General features: G+C 37.6%; 1 protein-coding gene across 2 annotated transcripts in view; it reads right to left on the bottom strand.

Annotated features, from left to right (window-relative positions):
* Positions 1–18,375, bottom strand: part of CD96 (CD96 molecule) — a 96,467-nt gene extending 78,092 nt beyond the window's left edge. For both annotated transcript variants that reach the window (XM_005902225.3, XM_070368968.1), the window contains exons 1-3: positions 18,239–18,375; positions 15,949–16,305; positions 4,206–4,330 (exon numbers count right to left, since the gene is read on the bottom strand). In XM_005902225.3, the coding sequence (XP_005902287.1) occupies positions 4,206–4,330; positions 15,949–16,305; positions 18,239–18,299 (543 nt within the window). In that variant the 5' untranslated portion in view covers positions 18,300–18,375. The remainder of the gene's footprint in view (positions 1–4,205; positions 4,331–15,948; positions 16,306–18,238) is intronic.
* Positions 18,376–19,484: the final 1,109 nt, after the last annotated feature.

The following is a 19,484-nucleotide window of genomic DNA, read 5'->3' as shown; positions in this document are numbered from 1 at the left end:
TCCCTGATGACTGCAAGCTCACGCCCCAGGACATAAACTGGGAAGAATATCATTTGTCCTTTTCATACTGCATTCCATCTAAAAACACACATTCTGTGACTTTTTCGTCATCACATCATGCACACGGACCCTCAACTGACATCCTCTGTGCTTACTTGGTTACCTCTTGTGCTACAGAAATGTCAGATACACAGTTGGCACCAGATGCCTTTCTACTTCAGTGTAGTCGTGGTCCTGGAATGCAAAATTCCAGAATGCAAGGGATCTGCTCCATGGACACATTTCACACAGTCTCAGCATGGGATCAGGGAAGCACAGTCAATAATATTTTTATGATAACTGAAAATCCCAATAATTACCTTTCCCGTGAAGGTCATTAACTGAATTAGATTTTATAAAATTCCACATACAGAACGTGGCTTTTGTTTTCCAGTGACCTAGATTAAACTAATTTTAGTTTGTCAAATTGTTTCCAGGGTTTAACACAGCTCTTGAAGTGGGGAACATTCTGCAGCTCCCCAGAGTTACTGAGTTCGATACACCGATATACTGGGTTTCTACCCTCCTGAGCTCATCTTCATCATTTCTTTGTAACCTTTTCTAAAAGTCACATTATATCATATCTGTAAGAATGATTGGTTATCATTATGATTATTACTGCTGGCTTAACAAGAGACTAAAGTACTAAAATATGGATTGAGGGGATATTTATATCCTCTGCAGACTTATAACAGTCATGACATAAAGAGCTGTAGTTTATTCCTTAATAATGGGAGATTAGATGATTTCATCTCAGACTTGCTGAATCCCACAGCGCTGGTAGGGTGGAGGACGAATGTAAATCAAAGGAGTAAAAAGATTTCGACATTTAAAAGGGGAATGCACAGTTGGAATTTAATCAGCATATTTGCCAATACAATGTTCCCTTTGAAAAGAAGTTTCTTTCAAAAAGATTCCTCAAGTTGTCTCAATTATGATGCATTCTTTAAAGTGAGAGCATGGCCTGAGGTTTCAGTAGAAGTTTAGGACTCACTCTCTCACTATGACCTTAGATGCAATCTCTCCATCCCTTATTTATCTCAGATGTCTTGGCAGGATTCAAAGATAATGTTTACAGAGCCTTCTTAGTTTCTTTGAAGACAACTGTTAGAGGATGTCTTATTAGTTATCTAGTCATTGATAATGAGCTTCTCATTAACTAATCCCACAGCCAGCATGAGGTTTAGTGATCACCCATTTAATAGGAAGCCAACAAATAGGACTATGAAGGGAGAGGACAAAGAGAAATGAAACAAATCCATTCAATTATTTATTAGATATTTACTGAGTGCCTCGGAGAAGGCAATGGCACCCCACTCCAGTACTCTTGCCTGGAAAATCCCATGGAAGGAGGAGCCTGGTGGGCTGCAGTCCATGGGGTCGCTAAGAGTCGGACACGACTGAGCGACTTCACTTTCACTTTTCACTTTCACTTTTCACTTTCACTTTTCACTTTCATCCATTGGAGAAGGAAATGGCAACCCACTCCAGTGTTCTTGCCTGGAGAATCCCAGGGACCAGGGAGCCTGGTAGGCTGCCCTCTATGAGGCTGCACAGAGTCAGACACGACTGAAGCGAATGAGCAGCAGCAGAGTGCCTCAGAGTACATCATGAGAAGAAACGCTGGGCTGGCAGAAGCACAGACTGGAATCAAGATTGCCGGGAGAAATATCAATAGCCTCAGATATGCTGATGACACCACCCTTATGGCAGAAAGTGAAGAGGAACTAAGGAGCCTCTTGATGAAGGTGAAAGTGGAGAGTGAAAAGGTTGACTTAAAGCTCAACATTCAGAAAACGAAGATCATGGCATCTGGTCCCATCACTTCATGGGAAATAGATGGGGAAACAGTGGAAACAGTGTCAGACTTTATTTTTTTTGGCTCCAAAATCACTGTAGATGGTGACTACAGCCATGAAGTTAAAAGACGCTTACTCCTTGGAAGAAAATTTATGACCAACCTAGATAGCATATTGAAAAGCAGAGATATTACTTTGCCAACAAAGGTCCATCTAGTCAAGGCTATGGTTTTTCCTGTGGTCATGTATGGATGTGAGAGTTGGACTGTAAAGAAAGCTGAGTGCCGAAGAATTGATGCTTTTGAACTGTGGTGTTGGAGAAGACTCTTGAGAGTCCCTTGGACTGCAAGGAGATCCAACCAGTCCATTCTAAAGGAGATCAGCCCTGGGATTTCTTTGGAAGGAATAATGCTAAAGCTGAAACTCCAGTACTTTGGCCACCTCATGTGGAGAGTTGACTCATTGGAAAAGAGTCTGATGCTGGGAGGGATTGGGGGCAGGAGGAGAAGGGGACAACAGAGGATGAGATGGCTGGATGGCATCACTGACTCAATGGACATGAGTCTGAGTGAACTCCGGGAGTTGGTGATGGACAGTTCTGGCGTGCTGCGATTCACGGGGTCGAAAAGAGTTGGACACGACTGAGTGACTGAACTGAAATGAACTGAACTGATAGTCAAGGCAATATACTAGATCTAGGGATTTTTAAAATGAGTAATGCAGCTTTTTGCTCTGGAGAAGTTCAGTGTCACAGAAAAGATACAAGCTGACTGAAAACTTTAACAGTTTCTTGGAAAAACAGATTAGACTCTCTTCAGATATGAAAAGGATACTACAGATCAACTTAACAGCCCACAAAAATCTCTAAGTAAAGCTTTATTAAATCTTAATCTTTTTGATTACTATTAAATATTACTACCCCTATTAATAGTGAATTACTGATAATTAGGGTGGAAAATTTTTGCCCATTGGTGGAAATATTAATAATGTAAACTAGGTATAGATACTGTATTTGCATTACAGTAATGTTTAGTACATCAGGTTTCTGTCTTCTTGAGAAAATCTGTAATCTCAATTTTTTTTTCCTAAGAACCACCTTGTATCACATTAGTTAAGAAAAACTGACTTTTTAATGATGGGCATAATGTCAGGCAGGAAGTCTTACATTTCAGCAACCAAACCATAAAAAGGGGGAGCATACGTTTTTCGACATTATAAACAGACACTGCAGCTTTTAGAACAATTTGAGAAAGGCATTTTATAATGTCTTTTGATCATACTAACTATCCAAAAAATATCTAGACAATAAAAAATTATTAGTAGGTTATATTTTAAAGTCTCCCTGAAAGTCAGTTATTTTGGATTTGGCACATCCTCAGAGAAATCTTTTTACGCGAAGGGTCAGTTTCCAAGAGAGTCCACAAAACTCTACTAACTTGTAACATAAATGATCAACCATGCAAGTACAGTATTTTGCAGATGGTATCAGCTGCTATACTCATGGACATTTATTAGTTATGTAAGAATTTTAAAATCTTGTGTTTTCATTTTGATGAAGACCTGAAAAATTGATACAGTCATAGTCTGGATCATCTAAATAACCCCACCCATTTCATGATTCTCAAAATTGTGTTTATGGTAATTATAATTATGTAAGGCTTGTGTTATCAACTGATTTAACAGTAGTATTAGGAGTCCACTCTATATATTGGTTAATAGCTGGATGCCATTTGGTTGACTTGCCTTGGAAAATTTCACATAAAAATCCATATGTCTGTTTTGTTTTATTCTTGTAAGTCAGAAAACATAGCTGCCATAGGCCTGTCGTTACCTGTGGCCGTGATGGAGCCGGGCAGTGGTGTTTTGTATAGACATACTGCTTCTCTCATGGGCGTTTTCTATTTGTGTTTGATGTGCGTTAAGAGTTTGTGTTTCCTGTCCAAGAAATGTTGTTTATTTTCCAGGATGTGGTAGTAGGGTTCTGGGAAAAAAGGGAGTCTATGCCCCTGCATGTGCTATGTGTAAACAAATAAGGATGAGTAGGGGCTTCTGCTGGATGTGGCTCCTCTCCAGGGCACCATCACACTTTTTTCTTTCTGTTATCATTGTTGAGTATACAGCTTGAAATATAAACTAACCTTTAGGAACTCTTTTCTAAGTCACTGCATTCAAAGACCTGGGGGCTTGCCGAGTTGGAAGGAATCCCATAGTGCCCTCCCGTCCTTCCTCCAGACATTAACTCAACCTTCACATAATGCTTGTCTCTTATCCAGTGTGCTTCCTTCCCTATTATTACTTGTTATTCATCTTCACTTCATTAATATTTAAAGATCATGGCCATTATTCACTGAAAAGGGCAACACTTACCACCAGCCATGCAAAGGTGAGCACAGATGAAATTTCTAAGGAAGTGTTTTGAAAGCATGGTATTTCCAGAGTTCCATTTATCTCTATTTCTATTGTATGGTTGTTTTTCCATTCTTCTTGTGCAACTGTAACAAAACATAAGGAGGGAAAGACATGGATCTGTGATTGGTCTATAAAGTATTTTTAATCCAAGAAACGAGAATAGTTTTAGTATAGAGATTCAACTATCTTCAGGGTATACCTATGAAGAGGACCCCACCGCCTACAGTCCTCATTGTATAAATGGTGTAACAGGGTCACTGAGAAGCACAGGGTTGTCTATCACTGAATAACTATGGGGAAACTCCCTTAACAGAATCCAACTCACAGTTCAGTACATTCTTCTGCTTTAACTTCAAGTTGGTGCATTAGTCTTTAGATCATATTTCTTGGATCAGGTAGAATATAAAACATTATAATCTGGCCTCAGTTGTCTTTTAAAATTTTTAGTAGACAATTTTTTTTAGAGAAGTTTTAGGTACATAGCAAAATTGAGTGGAAAGTACAGTTTCCATATATACCCTGCCCTCATGCATGCACAATCTCCCCCGTTAACATCGCTAACCACAGTGATGCCTTCATTACAATCAATGAAACTACATCAAACACATCATCACCCAAAGTCCATATTTTATTTACATAAGGCTCACTTTTGGTGTTGTACATTCCATGAATTTTGACCAAAGTCTGATATATATCCACTCTTGTAATATCATATAGAATAGTTTCACTGACCTAAAAATTCTTTGTGCTCTGCCTTTTCATCCCTTCCTTTCACCAAACTTCTGACATATGCTGATCTTTTCACTGCTTTTATACCTGATTGTCTTTTTAGAGCTTACAGATATTTCTCCAAAGAAGAAATCACACAGAAAAACACATCAGGAAACTCCAAGGAAGCATGTCTAATGAATTATTTTCATTTTTAAAGTGATATGAGATAAATAGTTTTATAGTCTCTCTTTTGGGGAAAGTTATATATACATATATATACATTTGTGAGTAAACTATAATATCGGAAAATAACTTATAAATGACAACAATTCTATCATCTTAATATCCTGAAAATCTTATTCTTTTTTCCTGTATTTATACAAATCTTGTTTGTGTGCAGCTATTTTTTTCATACTTTGCAATTTTATTTACCACCAAGTGTTACCTATAGCTTTACTTAAAAGATTTTGCATGATTCTTAAGCTACCTGTGGTTGAAATTTCTATTACATTACATATATACATCATAATTTGTTTAGCAATTTTCAAGTATTGAATCATATGCTTTTTCAGTTTTTAACTTATTTAAACTATTACAATCTTTATAGCAAGGTTCATCCTTAAACTAATAGCTTTCTTCTGACCATTTAGCTACTTAAGATACATTCTCAGAAGTATAATTAATAGGTCATGAGGTATGAACATTCTCCTTATTATCAACAGCACATTTTTAAAATACATGGGAATATTTCAAATGTTGTATTTTGCCTTTAAAGTTTTGCTGCATTTCAAGCTCTTGTCAATATCAGTTGTCCTCTTTAATGATAACTCTCTCCTCCTGCTTTCTTAATTGAAGCCAGGCCTTCCCATTAGGGCCCATCTTCCCTGCATCATTCTCAGATAGTGGTTGTTTATTTTCCTATATCCTTATTGCCTCAAGATCAGGAGGATTGGATCAGGGCTTTTCTTGCTCTCCATTGCTGCTTCCATATATTACTCCAACGTCAGAATTTAAAAACCAGAACAAAACAACAATAACAAAATTCCTGCCTTTTATGGTTAAAAGCATTTACTATAACAGCACTCCCAAATGGAGTTACATGTATATCACCACCAAATTTTTTGGCCATTATTTGCATACCACCATTAATACTATTTAATTTTATTCTTGAGATTATAATTGTTCTCCTTACATCATTTATTTTAAACAAAGACTGACCAAGGCACATATTTGTATAGTTTATGAAATCTACTTGATATGTTAATTCTATTTTAATGTGCATTACCCAAACACATAAGTAGTAAATTTTTGTAAAGTTTGTCCAGATTCTGAGAAGTTGGCAATACAAGTGGCATAACTCTAATATCCCTGAGATTCCTAATAAAAACAGATGAACTAGAGTAGTAAAACTATAGGCAATATCTATGGGAACACTAAATAACAATATAACATCATTAATAGTTGGGAACAAATCAACAAACCACTGTGGTGTAAGCAACTATGCAAAAAGAAACAGGAAAATCAGTGGCCTTTAGAACTAAGAACTTACCCCTCGTACCTTCCAGAAAAAAGTCAACAGAGAATCACTGGAAAGAAAGGCAAACTAATCTGAGAATAGCAGCAGAAATAGAGAAAGAAGTTTGTAGGCACCAAACTCCCAGAGCCTTCAACGGAAAAATGAAAAGGCTTGTCAGTGCTAGAGTAGAGGGGACTTTTCAGAGAAATCCCACTCTGAGACAAAACCCCTGGGATACAATCCAAATTATATCAGACAGGCCCAACAGGAGAAAGCAGAGAGGCAAATTAGATAAAAGTGAGGGATAGGAGGAAAGGAAGTGCATTTTATAAAGTATAATGGCATATAATTTTTTTTTGAAAATAACAGGAGAGCTCTAGAGACACTGAAGACTCTAGAAAAGATAGCCTGGTGTACTCTTCCGTGATAAAAGTCAATTTAACAAACATATTTAGAGCAATAGAAAAAAGTGGGTTGGAATCACATGTAAAGATACCATAAGAAAAAAAGAGAATAGAGAGCAAAGTAATATTCCTACAATAATAACAGCATATTAGAAAGACATGACTTCAAAATAAATAAAAACTATAGCCCAATTATTCAAAATGAACTAAAAGAAATAAAGAAAATGATATAAGCTATGATAAATTTTAGAAAGACTTCTAAATGAGTCATTTGGAGAGAAGAAATTCTTTAGAAGATAAGTGAGAAAATTCAGGAAAGGGTTGGAAATAAGTTTTTAAAATCATTTCAGAAATTAAGAGCAAACTAGAAAAAAAAACCAATAATGTATTAATACAAAAGTTAATGCATTAAAAGAAATTTAAAAAATAGAATGAGGGAAATTTTTAAGTGAAATGTTAATAAATAATGGATTTTATAAGCAAAAAGAGGTAAAAGAGATAGGCAAGAAGATGGAGAATATGTTTAATAAACAATACTTAAGGAAATAAACAATAGAAAAACACTGGAAATTATAACTCTAGTACAATTTCTTAAAATAAAATGATTAGAAAATATATATTAAAAGATTTTACTTCAAAAGTAGGAAAATACTCTCAGAATGGATATTAAGCATATTTTTATAAAAATGTTAAACAAAATCAGTTCTGGGGAAAGAAAATCAAATTGTTATTAATTTTTGGACAGCAATTCTTTATGCCAGAAAATAATATAGTAAAATTTAATGGGCTTCCCTGGTGGCTCAGATGGTAAAGAATCTCCCTGCAATGCTGGAGACCAGGTTCAATCCCTGGGTCAGGAAGATTCCCTGGAGAAGGGAATGGCAACCCACTCCAGTATTCTTGTCTGGAGAATTCAGTGGACAGAGGGGCCTGGCAGGCTATAGTCCATGGGCTTGCAAAGAGTTGGACATGACTAAGCAACAACTTACACACAACATATTTAATATACTCAAGGAAAGAAAATATGAGTTAAGGATATTATATTCAATCTTTAACATGAAGATTATAAAAATAAAACTTATTAAAAGTCACACAAGAGCTCAGGGAATACTGCCCCATGAGCATTTCCTGAATATTCTCCAACAGAATATACTTCAAACTGAAGAGACATTTACATAAAGGCTGAGGGTAAGTGTTGAATATGTATTTACCTTTAGCACAAAGAATAAATAATTGTTATAAGTGAGTAGTAATGAATATATATTTTAAGTGAAGATACAATATAAGTGTCAAAAACACGGTTGGGTGGATATTGAGGGACTCCTTGTTTTGGGAGCATGAAGAGGTCAGTGAAAAAAAGATACATATAAAACTGAGCAAATGTGTTAAAAAATCACCATTTTCAGGGCCCTGGAAATTGACCAAAGACAAACATTTAATTGATAAACATTTCTTCTTTGACAAGCCACCAGAGCTTCAGTAAGAACAGTAGGAGTCTTCAGCCTGCTTGCTTTGGGATCCTTCCATCACTTTTCTCCAGAGAAGGCAATGGCACCCCACTCCAGTACTCTTGTCTGAAAATCCCATGGACAGAGGAGCCTGGTGGGCTGCAGTCCTTGGGGTCACCAAGAGTCGGACACGACTGAGCGATTTCACTTTCACTTTTCACTTTCATGCATTGGAGAAGGAAATGGCAACCCACTCGAGTGTTCTTGCCTGGAGAATCCCAGGGACAGGGGAGCCTGGTAGGCTGCCGTTCATGGGGTCGCACAGAGTTGGACACGACTGAAGCGACTTAGCAGCAGCAGCAGCATCACCTTTCTCAACTAGGTCAGGGAGAAAGGTCATTTCACCATCTTAGAGCTGGCTACAAAACCCAGCAGCTTTACTTCCAAAAGGGACAAACTTAAGTTAGGTCTGAGCATGATAATCCTTCACATTGTCAGCTAGTAAGTGGTAGGCAACATAAAAAAACTGAGGCTTGGTTACCCTGGGTGTGCAGTCCCAGTGGGGTGAGTGGCAGACCAGACAGACAGTTCACAGAGATTCTAGAAATCAGAGAGTCATAAAAGAGCTGACATAGATTCTTTACACATCCCAGGCTGACTGGGAAAAATATACATGAGTAAGAGGATCTGAGAGAGCTCAGTGAAAAATGAAGGCCAAGGGAGGTATTACTGTCGCAACTTTGAACGCAGTCTCTAATTCCCTCCCATACAGACGTCTATGTGTAGAGGGTGGAAGCCTATTGGGCTTGAGGTATTTGAGCACAATTTTTACCACATTCATCTGTGGACCAACAAAGGGAATTTGACAATGTATGCGCAATTCCTTGGAAACAAAACTAAAGACATGAGAATTATACTGAAAAGCTAAGCAGAGGTATACGTGTACGGCCAAAAGAGAGAGATTTTGCAATTTAAATACGAGTAAGTTATTGAAAATTTTAAAAACCCACAGAATCTAGAGTTGTCATGTTATTTTTTTTAAATGTTTAGCTTTCAACAACAACAACAAAATGATGATGTATGACGGAAACAAGAAAGTGTGACCCATACTGAAGAAAAAAGTGGTTCATTGAAATTCACTGAGTAGACCATACATTAGATTTAACAGACTTCAAAGCAGCTATTAAAAGTATGTTCAAAGGATTAAAGCAAAATATGGTGACAATGACTCAATACATAGGGAATTTTAGTGAAGATAAAAAGAAACAGATGATTATTCCAGAGTTTAAAAGTCAATAATAAAAATTAAAAAAATCACTGGAGATTCTCAACAGCCAATTTGAGATGGCAGAAGAAAAAAGAAAACAGCATACCTAAATAATGATTAATATAAATTACCTAATCTGAAGAACAGAGAGAAAAGATCGAAGGAAAACAGAGTTTCAGAACCATATAGGACAAATCAAATGTTCTAACATATATGTAATTAGACTCATAGAAGGAGAGATGAAACAGAGGAGGGCAGAACAAATACTTGAAGAAACAAAAGCCAAAAACTTTATATTTGATTTTTTAAAAATTTCTCCAAATTAATCTACATATTCAAGAACTTTAAAACCTAAGTAACACAAATGTAACCAAATACCCACCTAAGCATATCATAATCAAACTGCCAAAAGCCAAAACAAAGAGAAAATTATGAAAGCAATCAGCAAGGAAAAAATGTCAAACTTATCACACATAGGGACCAATAACAGAATCAATGGCTCACATCTCACTGGAAACAATGAAGATCAGAGACATGTTCAAAATACTGAAAGAAGAAACAGTCCACTAAGAATTTTACACTTAGTGAAACTAACGTTCAAAAATAAAAATGAGAAAAAAAGACAAAACAATTCATGGCAAGTAGATTTTTCTTATGTGAAATTCTAAGCTATGTCCCTCAGGCTGAAAGGAAATGATACCAAATAGTAACTTCTCTCCATGGGATGAAATGAAGAGCATATGAAATGATAACTATATGGGTCAATATAAGGTTTTATATATATTTTCTTTTTTTCTTCTCAGTTTTTTTTTAAGAACATGAAATTCTTCAAATCATTAATTATAGCACTGTTCTGTTGGGTCTATTACATGAGATCGTGCGTGTGTCTGTTTTTTGGTCTACTTTTCTCTTTTTTTCACAACTTACTCCAGCACATCCCTTCCTTTTGTTATTATTGTCATTAACAGCACAATATGTCTTCTTTATATATGTAATACATATAACAAACTGCATACATAGAAAACTAGAAACATTGGAGTTAACAATAAGGATATTAAAATAACTTTTTAACATATTCAAGAATAGAGAAAAAGATGAAGGGAATAGATGAAAAAATGAACAAGTTCATCAAAGAATTAAAACTCTATCAAAAACAATAACTGTAAAATATAATATCAGAAATTAAGAATGAATTTGATGAGATTGAAAAATTACTGTGTATCAAGAAAAACACTATTTGTTAATTGTTAAATACATCAATAGAAAATTTCCAAACTGAACCACAGAGAGGAAAAGAAGTAGGAAATACCAAAAAAGTACTAGAAATAATAAAAATATATTTTGATATAGTATTTAACACTAGAAACTTAACATCAAAATTTTAAATACTAATTTTAAAAACATAGAAGAGTTAGAAATAAAGAGTGTATTTCTGTATAATCTAGGAATGGGGAAAATTTTTCGTAAGTATGACTCAAAATTAGAACCATTAAGGAAAAAGTGATAGATTTTATTTCAAAAAGTAAGAATTATGCTGCACTGGAAACAATACCATAAGAAAGTATGGATAGATGAAAAACTGAGAAAATATTTGCAATTCATATCACAAAAGGTTAATAGATTTTATATATAGTATATTTTCAGCCTAATAAAGATAATAACTATAATGAATTAAAACTCACTAATATGCTTAAGTTCATATAGATTCTTGATACTGAACACAAATACTTATTTGTCACCTAAAAATGTTAGTGAACAAACTGATTTTTAAAACTGGTAAAGGGAAAGAATCAAGTGTCTATTCTTTGTTTTTTTTAAACCAATTGTATATCTAATAAATAATTGGTTCATGAGAAGAAGTTTCTCTTTATAAGAACATTTCAGCTGATAAATGAAGGAATGAAAAATTAGAACATCACTATCCAGCAGCCAATAATGAATGAATGGATCTAAGGCAATACCCATCAATGGCTGTTAACATCACACAACCAGACATTATGTAGTGCTGATGTAACTACACAACATCATCTATGAAATATTCTTACCAGAAGATAAAAATAAATGTGATCAAATATGTATGCCTAACTAAAAGGTGAAAGAAGAGCATGGAGATACCATGAGATGTAAAAGCAAAATCCAGGCTGTGGGTAATTATACAAGACAAATAATCAAGTTTGCTCAACAGATGCACTGGCAAAGAAAAATAAGAAATGTCAGACAGCCTTCAGATTAAGAGAATAGACTGGTCAGAGGCAGGGGGTGGGCAGTGGGCAAAATGAATGAAGATGATAAAAAGGTATAAAGTTCCAGTTATAAGATAGATAAATTCTGCAGATGTTATGTAGAGCATAATGATTAAAGTGAAAAACCATACTTCATGTTTAAAAGTTGCTAAAGAAAGTACATCTTAAAGGTCTTCATCATAAAAAAAAAATTGTAACTGTGTGAGGTGATGGATGTTAACTGAACTTACTGTGATGATTACTTCACACACACACACACACACACACATACACACATATAAGATCATCATGTTGTATACCTAAAGTGAATACAAAGTTACATGTCAATTATACCTCAATGAAACTGAGGAAAAAAGGTTGAAGAATGAATTATGCCTGTAGGCAGGGTAACAGCATGCAGTTAGACTAAGATTTTCAAGATTATATTATCAAGATTATTCCTTTCTATTACCAGTACTACCCCTCTGTTATTACAGTCTATACTACTTTATTCCCACACCTCCTCCTCCTTCTACCATTCCTCCTTTTTCTCCTACTAATGCTTCTAAAAGCACGAACACCCCTCCCCACCAAGACTTTTGCTGTAATCTGGGAAATTAAAGCCACATGTGTCTGTCCTAACAACTACGTATTTTAAACGCATTAGTCTTAATAGTCTGAAGCACTGTGTGATCCAGTAGCATCAAATGAAGGAAACCTGGATTACAATCAACCAAGGCTTGACTCAAAGAATTGTGTTTCTTGGAATAAATCAAATGCTAATCTAAAAGGAAACTCTGTCAAATGAAAATGAAAAAAGAAGCACATGCCGAACAGTGTGTAACATTTCTGCCCTCTTCCACAGCCTCAGAGCACTAGTTCATACAAAGGAACAAGGTACAGTAGAAGAGTCCCTTCTCAGCTTTTCCCTCAAAGCATTTTCCCTCAGCTTCTCAGCTTTTCCCTCAAAGGCTCCAGGAACATGGGCAGGCGGGCAGGCTTTACATTGTTTTGTGAACAGACAGGGAAGAGACTGACCCCGCAGACAACAGAGAGGAAACGGAAAGACGTCACAACCACCTCTGGTCCCTCAGCATTTTCATATTTCGATTCTTACACACCACTTCAATTTGTATTTGTTCACCTACTGCACATACTTGCACTCATGTGTGCTTTGCCGACCCAACCAACCTGTTGAAGGTCTCCCAGGGATGTGAGAGGGAAGTGGCACAAGGGAGAGAAGTGAGCGAAGATCAAAAGAATTAAGGGGAAAAAGATATCATTGGGGGAATTTGACAGGGCTTTTGAGTAACACCTCAAGACGCCCCATCTAAATATCTGTCCCTTAGGTTTATACCAGGCTCACATCTTTGATCAGGTGGCACTAGTGGTAAAAAGCCTCCTCACCAACGCAGGAGAAGTAAGAGACAACTAGTTCAATCCCCGAGTTGGAGAGATCCCCTGGAGGAGGAAATGGCAACCCACTCAAGTATTTTTGCCTGGGAAATCCCATGGACAGAGGAGCCTGATGGGCTACAGTCCATGGAGTTGAAAAGAGTCAGACATAACTGAGGGACTGAGCACACACATCTTTGATCACTGCGTGGTGAAAGAGTTTCCCCCTCCTTTTTTTTTTTTTTCCTTTTCTATTTTTCTCCCTTTATACCGAAATACACAGCACCAGAACATTTTTTTTTAACACTGATGCCATTTCTCTCCCCTCTGGTCCAGCTGATGAACAGCAAAGTTATAATCAGATAATCGGGAACTGACAAGCACAAAGCATGTATACATGACTTCTGTCTTCCCAGTGATTTGCTATTTTTAGCAGCTAGAAGCTTGGCCCTTTAAGAAATACATTTCCCTTCAAAGGCAGCACCACTCTCCTTTCTGAATGACACAGTATCTCCTTTCCATTGGCTGTCTTTATGTCGAGTCATTCCCACCTCCTATTTCCTATCCATGTCGTCAATTCTCCATGGAATAAACATTAGGTTCTCAGATATGTAGCAGCATAGTTTACAATTCTAAGAAGAAGATAAAAAAATCTTTGTCTAAAGTGAAGTTCAACATGTACTTGTGCTAAAGTGTGGCAAATGTTCTGTTGGGCTCCATATTAAAGAAAAGAAATAAAGAAAGTGAAGTCATTCAGTCCTGTCCAACTCTTTGCGACCCCATGGACTGTAGCCTACCAGGCTCCTCCATCCATGGAATTTTCCAGGCAAGAGTACTGGAGTGGAGTGCCATTGTCTTCTCCTCAAATCCAGACTACCTGACTTCAAAACATATATTATGCAGGTAAACTCTATACAGATCTTCTCATTTCTCTTCATTCTACCTTATCACCCCAATCCATCCCCAAATGAAGTATTTTTCCTGGAAAACAGCAATGGGAATTGGGGCACCGTTAAGGCAGAGGTAGAAGAGGTCCTGCTCTGTAGCTGGACTGCCAACACCATGGTCTTATCTCTTGATGAGAAGTGGAGAGGAGATAATAAATCCATATGTGTTGTTTGTCCTGGGCAGCTCCTTGCCTTCTTTAAGCATGGCCTTTGTGAGTTAGTTTTTGTTGTATTTTTTTCTTATACCACCAGGTCACTTTGCCCCTAAGTTAAAATCATTCCATTTTGTATGCATTTGCCATTTGTTGACTTTCGTTTTCATTTTTTCCACTAGTATAGAGATCATTTACTTTAGGACCAACTAATTTAGGGTAGCCATTATTATCATCATTTTTCAGATGGGCTCAGAGAACGTACATGCCAATCCCCAGGTGAAATTCAGTTCCAGCCAGAAAGGAATTAGAACTTCAACCTAGGAGTCCTGCCTCCAAAGGTGGCCCTATAAAGCAAGTATGAATGAATGCTACACATTCTGCAGCCTCCTTGGTACTTTTCCCTGCCTTATAAGAAATATATCCAAAGCCACTTTGATAAACTCCCCCCACAAATCTGTTCTGATTCCTTAGTCTCCCATCTCAGTGAATGGCACCACCGTTCAGGTGTACATGCCAGACACATGCATGTTTTCTCTCTCCTTCACTCACACTGCTGTTGTCCTGCTGCTGCTGCTGCTAAGTCGCTTCAGTCATGTCCGACTCTGTGTGACTCCATAGATGGCAGCCCACCAGGCTCCTCCATCCACGGGATTTTCCAGGCAAGAGTACTGGAGTGGGTTGCCATTTCCTTCTCCAATGCATGAAAGTGAAAAGTGACAGTCAAGTCGCTCAGTCGTGTCCGACTCTTAGTGACCCCATGGACTGCAGCCTACCAGGCTCCTCTGTCCATGGGATTTTCCAGGCAAGAGTACTGGAGTGGGGTGCCATTGCCTTCTCCGTTGCCATTGTCCTAGATCCACTCTATTATGAAGTCCTACCTGTTTAATGCCCAAAGCATCAAATTTGTCATCTTCTTTCTATATCTATCCAAACAACCACTCTGTCTCCTCTGCATTACTTTACTGGGGTTGTTCCCTAAGTTCTCTCCACCTTTTCTTCTCATCCCCTTTCACTTCATTCGCATACTGGTGCTGGTGAAGCCAGCACCGTCTTTTCATAACACAAATTCAATCAGGCTTTAAATGTCATGCCATCCATTGGATGAAAATACTTCGATGTCTTCCCAAGGTGCTTAGATAAATATCAAAGCCTTGAACATGGTTGACAAGGTTCAGTATGATCTGGTCCTTACTGTACCTCCCACTTCATCCCTTAATTCTGCACTGCAGTCCCACTGGCATTTCCCCATGTTCTCAAACACTGCATAGCCCTTCACAACAGCAGTTTCCTGTCTCTGGATCCGTCATAAATCTCCCACCTCCCAAATAGTGTTAATATCTACACAGTCTTCAGACCTCGGCTCAGGTGCCACTTTCTCAGAGTCCATTTCCGTGGCTTCTATCACATACTCTCACAAAACCACTGTAGCCTTTATCACTTATCACTGCTTCAATTTAACATTTATTCATAGCATTATTTGACCAATTTCTGTCTTCATTTCCAGGCAATACCTCTTTTCACTCAACCTTTCTGTACTTAGGCACTGTGCCTGGCACATGGCTGGTTCAGAATACATACTTGTTGAAAGCTGAATGCTTTCAACACATGCTTCCTTCCCACTTGCAGTCATACTTACCATTTGTCTGGATCTTTAGGCTGTAGATTTTCGTCTGAATGCCCTCTGGATACAGAGTGAAGCTACACTCATACTTCCCGGTGGTCGAGGAGGAAACATTCCTCAAGTACAGAGTCCACTCAAACACATTCCCAGGAGGTTCTCTGAAAGCCACCAGTGACCTACAGGCACTCTTGCTATCACAGTAGAAGCCATGTTGGGGATGATAAACTGCAAGCAAGTCCACCTTATCAGTGACCTTGGACCACTGCATCTGCACCAAGATGCCTTTCTTCTGTGTTTGGCAGGTCAGGTTGACATCAGAGCCAGGTAAAGCGTAAATGTGTTCTTCTGCACCGAATGTTTCTTCCACTATTCCTGAAAAGGAAGGGTGTGAGCCATCAGTTTGCATGATTCACAGAGAGGGATTCCTTGGTGAAAGACCTTGGTTACCCTGGTGAACTGAGGGAGCAGCTGGAACTTTCTTTCCTGGCTGCCTTAGCATTCGGAGGGAACTTGTGCCAGATTCAGAGAAAGAAGCATAAAACTCAAACACAAATAAGAAGACATTTGCTTAAAGACACTAGAAGAAGTTAGTAAATTTTGAATATCTCTTGGTCTATTGGTCTGTCCAAAACACAACTTAAGGTCTCTGAATACCTATGAAAAAAATTAAGCCTATTTAAAGATTGAAGCCCACTAGTAAATCTATTATGACAGCTATTCCTGCAATGAATATAATTGGCTTTTTTGTTTATGAGTTAATAGCACATAACACACAATAACACCAAATATTATTTTCTGAAGCTGAAAAGTAACTAATGAGCATATAACAATTTTAAAAAATACATGTTTACAGGTGGCTTTTACATATAGGTTATCTTGTTTAATCCTCCACACACATCAAAGCGTAATGCTGTTAACACTATTCATCAAAGGCACAGAGAGACTAAGTGATTTGCTTAAAGTCACACTCCAGTGAAAGAACATGAATTCAGTTGTCTAGGGTCTGCGCTCTTTCTATAACCTTCAGGACCTCCAAACTCCCTTCCAAATTGGTTGAGAAGAGTAAGAAATTTGACATTCTATATAAAAGAGTCAAAAAGGCCATCATTTCCCTATAGTTAGGATTTCTGAGGTAAAAAGGGGGAAATAGTGGTAGGGGTTTCCACTAAAAATAAACCATTGAGCAGCAGCATCTATAATCAACACTGAGATACTAGACATGAAAGAAGATTCCCTCTCATCAGTTCTTTGACCAAATGGTATAAGACACTTCAGACATGTTAAGCCTCTGACATGCCTTCCATAGTGTAGGTCTCAGTTTTAGAATTAACATGAAATACTGTTTCAGGCATGATCTATTATTGTGACAAGTACCACTGAAGCTCACAAAGGAAAAAGATAAAAAGATGACAAGCAACTGAGAAAAAACCAGGCTCTCAAAGGTACTTGACGAATGGGAATTACTACACTTTTATGGATGCAGAAGTTTGGGTAGGCAGAGGTTAGTGCAGTTTAATGTAGCTGCCTGTGAGCTCGGCTTTGCCTGATAATACACCTCTTATCCTATCTAAAGCATTATATTCCAATGTCTCCTTTGATTTAGAAATCCTCTTTAAAATCTTTGTAGCTATATCTGAGAAGCACAGTTAATTCTTAAGACACTCAGGCTCACAGTAATACCCTCATGTTATGGAATGCAGAATGAATCTTTCTTCCTGCTATTTTAAACAGGCCCTTTAGGCGCTGGTCCCTGCTGTCACAAGGAGTCTACTTTTTCTTCCAGGTCCATACCTATACATGCCTCATTAAAATTCAGCATATGTTCAACTCCCAAAGATCTGAGTATTTGGAGGAGAAATGCTTGTTAAATCCAAAAGAGAAAGTATTTGAGAGAGAGAAAAAGTTGAACAAGAAGCTCTGAGCCTTGATGGCATTGTGATTTTTTCTTTTTTTTAAAAGTGTTCCGGCGTTGTTCTGACAACCACTTGGAGAGCATTTCATTTTCAAGAAGCATAGTTTTCCAGTTACTCCAGAGACCCTCTTAGGAAGGAAATGGGTGAAAATGTCTCAGAGCAGTGGCACAAACCACCCATTCCTTTCTTGTTTTTAGTGCTCATTTGTAATCATTTCTAGATCCTTACATCTCTCTGAGAGCTGCCACTTAAATACATAACTGAAAACTTTAGTAACAATCTGCCTTTGGTGATCAATTCCAGCAGTAGTCACAAGGCATTTTCAATGACCAGAGGCCCCTTTCCTCCCTAAAGCAGCCAGTGTGACAAGAAAGGACAACCAGAAGCCTTACCCCTGACCAAATGCATCTGGATGATGGAATAGACAGCACAGTATGTCCATTTTTTCTCCATTGTCTCCTGAAGGCCTCACACCAGCATTTTCATAATGATCACGGAAGTCAATAGACACCTTTAACTAAGCAAACTCCAGACACCCTATTCGTGCTGAAAAACCCCACACCCACCACACGCCTGTGTCTGTTTATCACTTGGCAAGACCCCAGGAAATGAGACGTCAACAGGAAAGTAATGTGGTTCACAGCTAAGTATAACCTTCAACAGAACAATGTTGAAATTTTTCTCTGAAGTCTTGTGCATCACCTTCGTTAAAAGCATTTTCAATATCCAAAGATTCTCTCCTTCAGGATCTCTGTGTCAGTCAAACTGCTTCTAAAATCCAAACAAAGGAAATCATGCAGAGCAGTTCATAATGTGCTTTTCATGCATTTCTTTGCAAGAGCACAAAGTCATTTAACAAATGTAAGCTCACCGTCTTTCATAATAGTCTTTCTGTTCAATTTTAAAATATGTTTTCTTTCCAGAATTACTTCAGGGTGAAAGGACAAAGAATTAACACATTTAATTTTAATAAAATCTGAAAAGTAACAGAGGTCAGCTCCTGCTAGGAAATGGAATTTTAACATCTCCTTTCTTTCAGGGAAACCCACATTCCCTGAAGGTGGAGAAGTGAAGGCTCCTTTTCCACTCCATCCAGGATAGGCTGGTGGTCAAGGAGGAAAGTCTCCCACCATGAGGGCAGGACGTCTGCTTTGATGATGACAGAAAAGCATGTCTGTACTTCAGCAAACACCATACAGAAACAGAGATAACAATCAGAATCCAAAGGCCAAGTATCTCCCACCTCAACTGGCTCCCAGGCTTGTTAACATCCACCCACTAACTTCCATTTACAGAGGACAGAGACTAGATTTCAGGGAAATGACTCCTTGGTAAAGACGTGTGGTTATTCACAGAAGGACATGATGACTGTTCCCTGCCAGATACAACTGTCCTGGGTTTCTAGCTTGGGGTAAAATAGGATGTCTTTACCTTCCAACATTAAGAAATGTTAGGCTGGAATTACAGAATGAGTTTAATGAACCTAGAATAAAAATAAATATATACCATCTTATGAACAATTGGTGAAATATTCTGTGACCCTAATCTGATTACTGAAATGTAGGAAACACCCAGCAAGCCTAAAGACAAATGAGGAGGCTGAGTTGTGTTCTTAATGGTTTCTCTTTTGAGGTCAGG

This window comes from Bos mutus, chromosome 1 (assembly GCF_027580195.1).
Source record: "Bos mutus isolate GX-2022 chromosome 1, NWIPB_WYAK_1.1, whole genome shotgun sequence".
Lineage (NCBI taxonomy): Eukaryota > Metazoa > Chordata > Mammalia > Artiodactyla > Bovidae > Bos > Bos mutus.
This window is presented reverse-complemented; position numbering and strand designations above follow the sequence as displayed.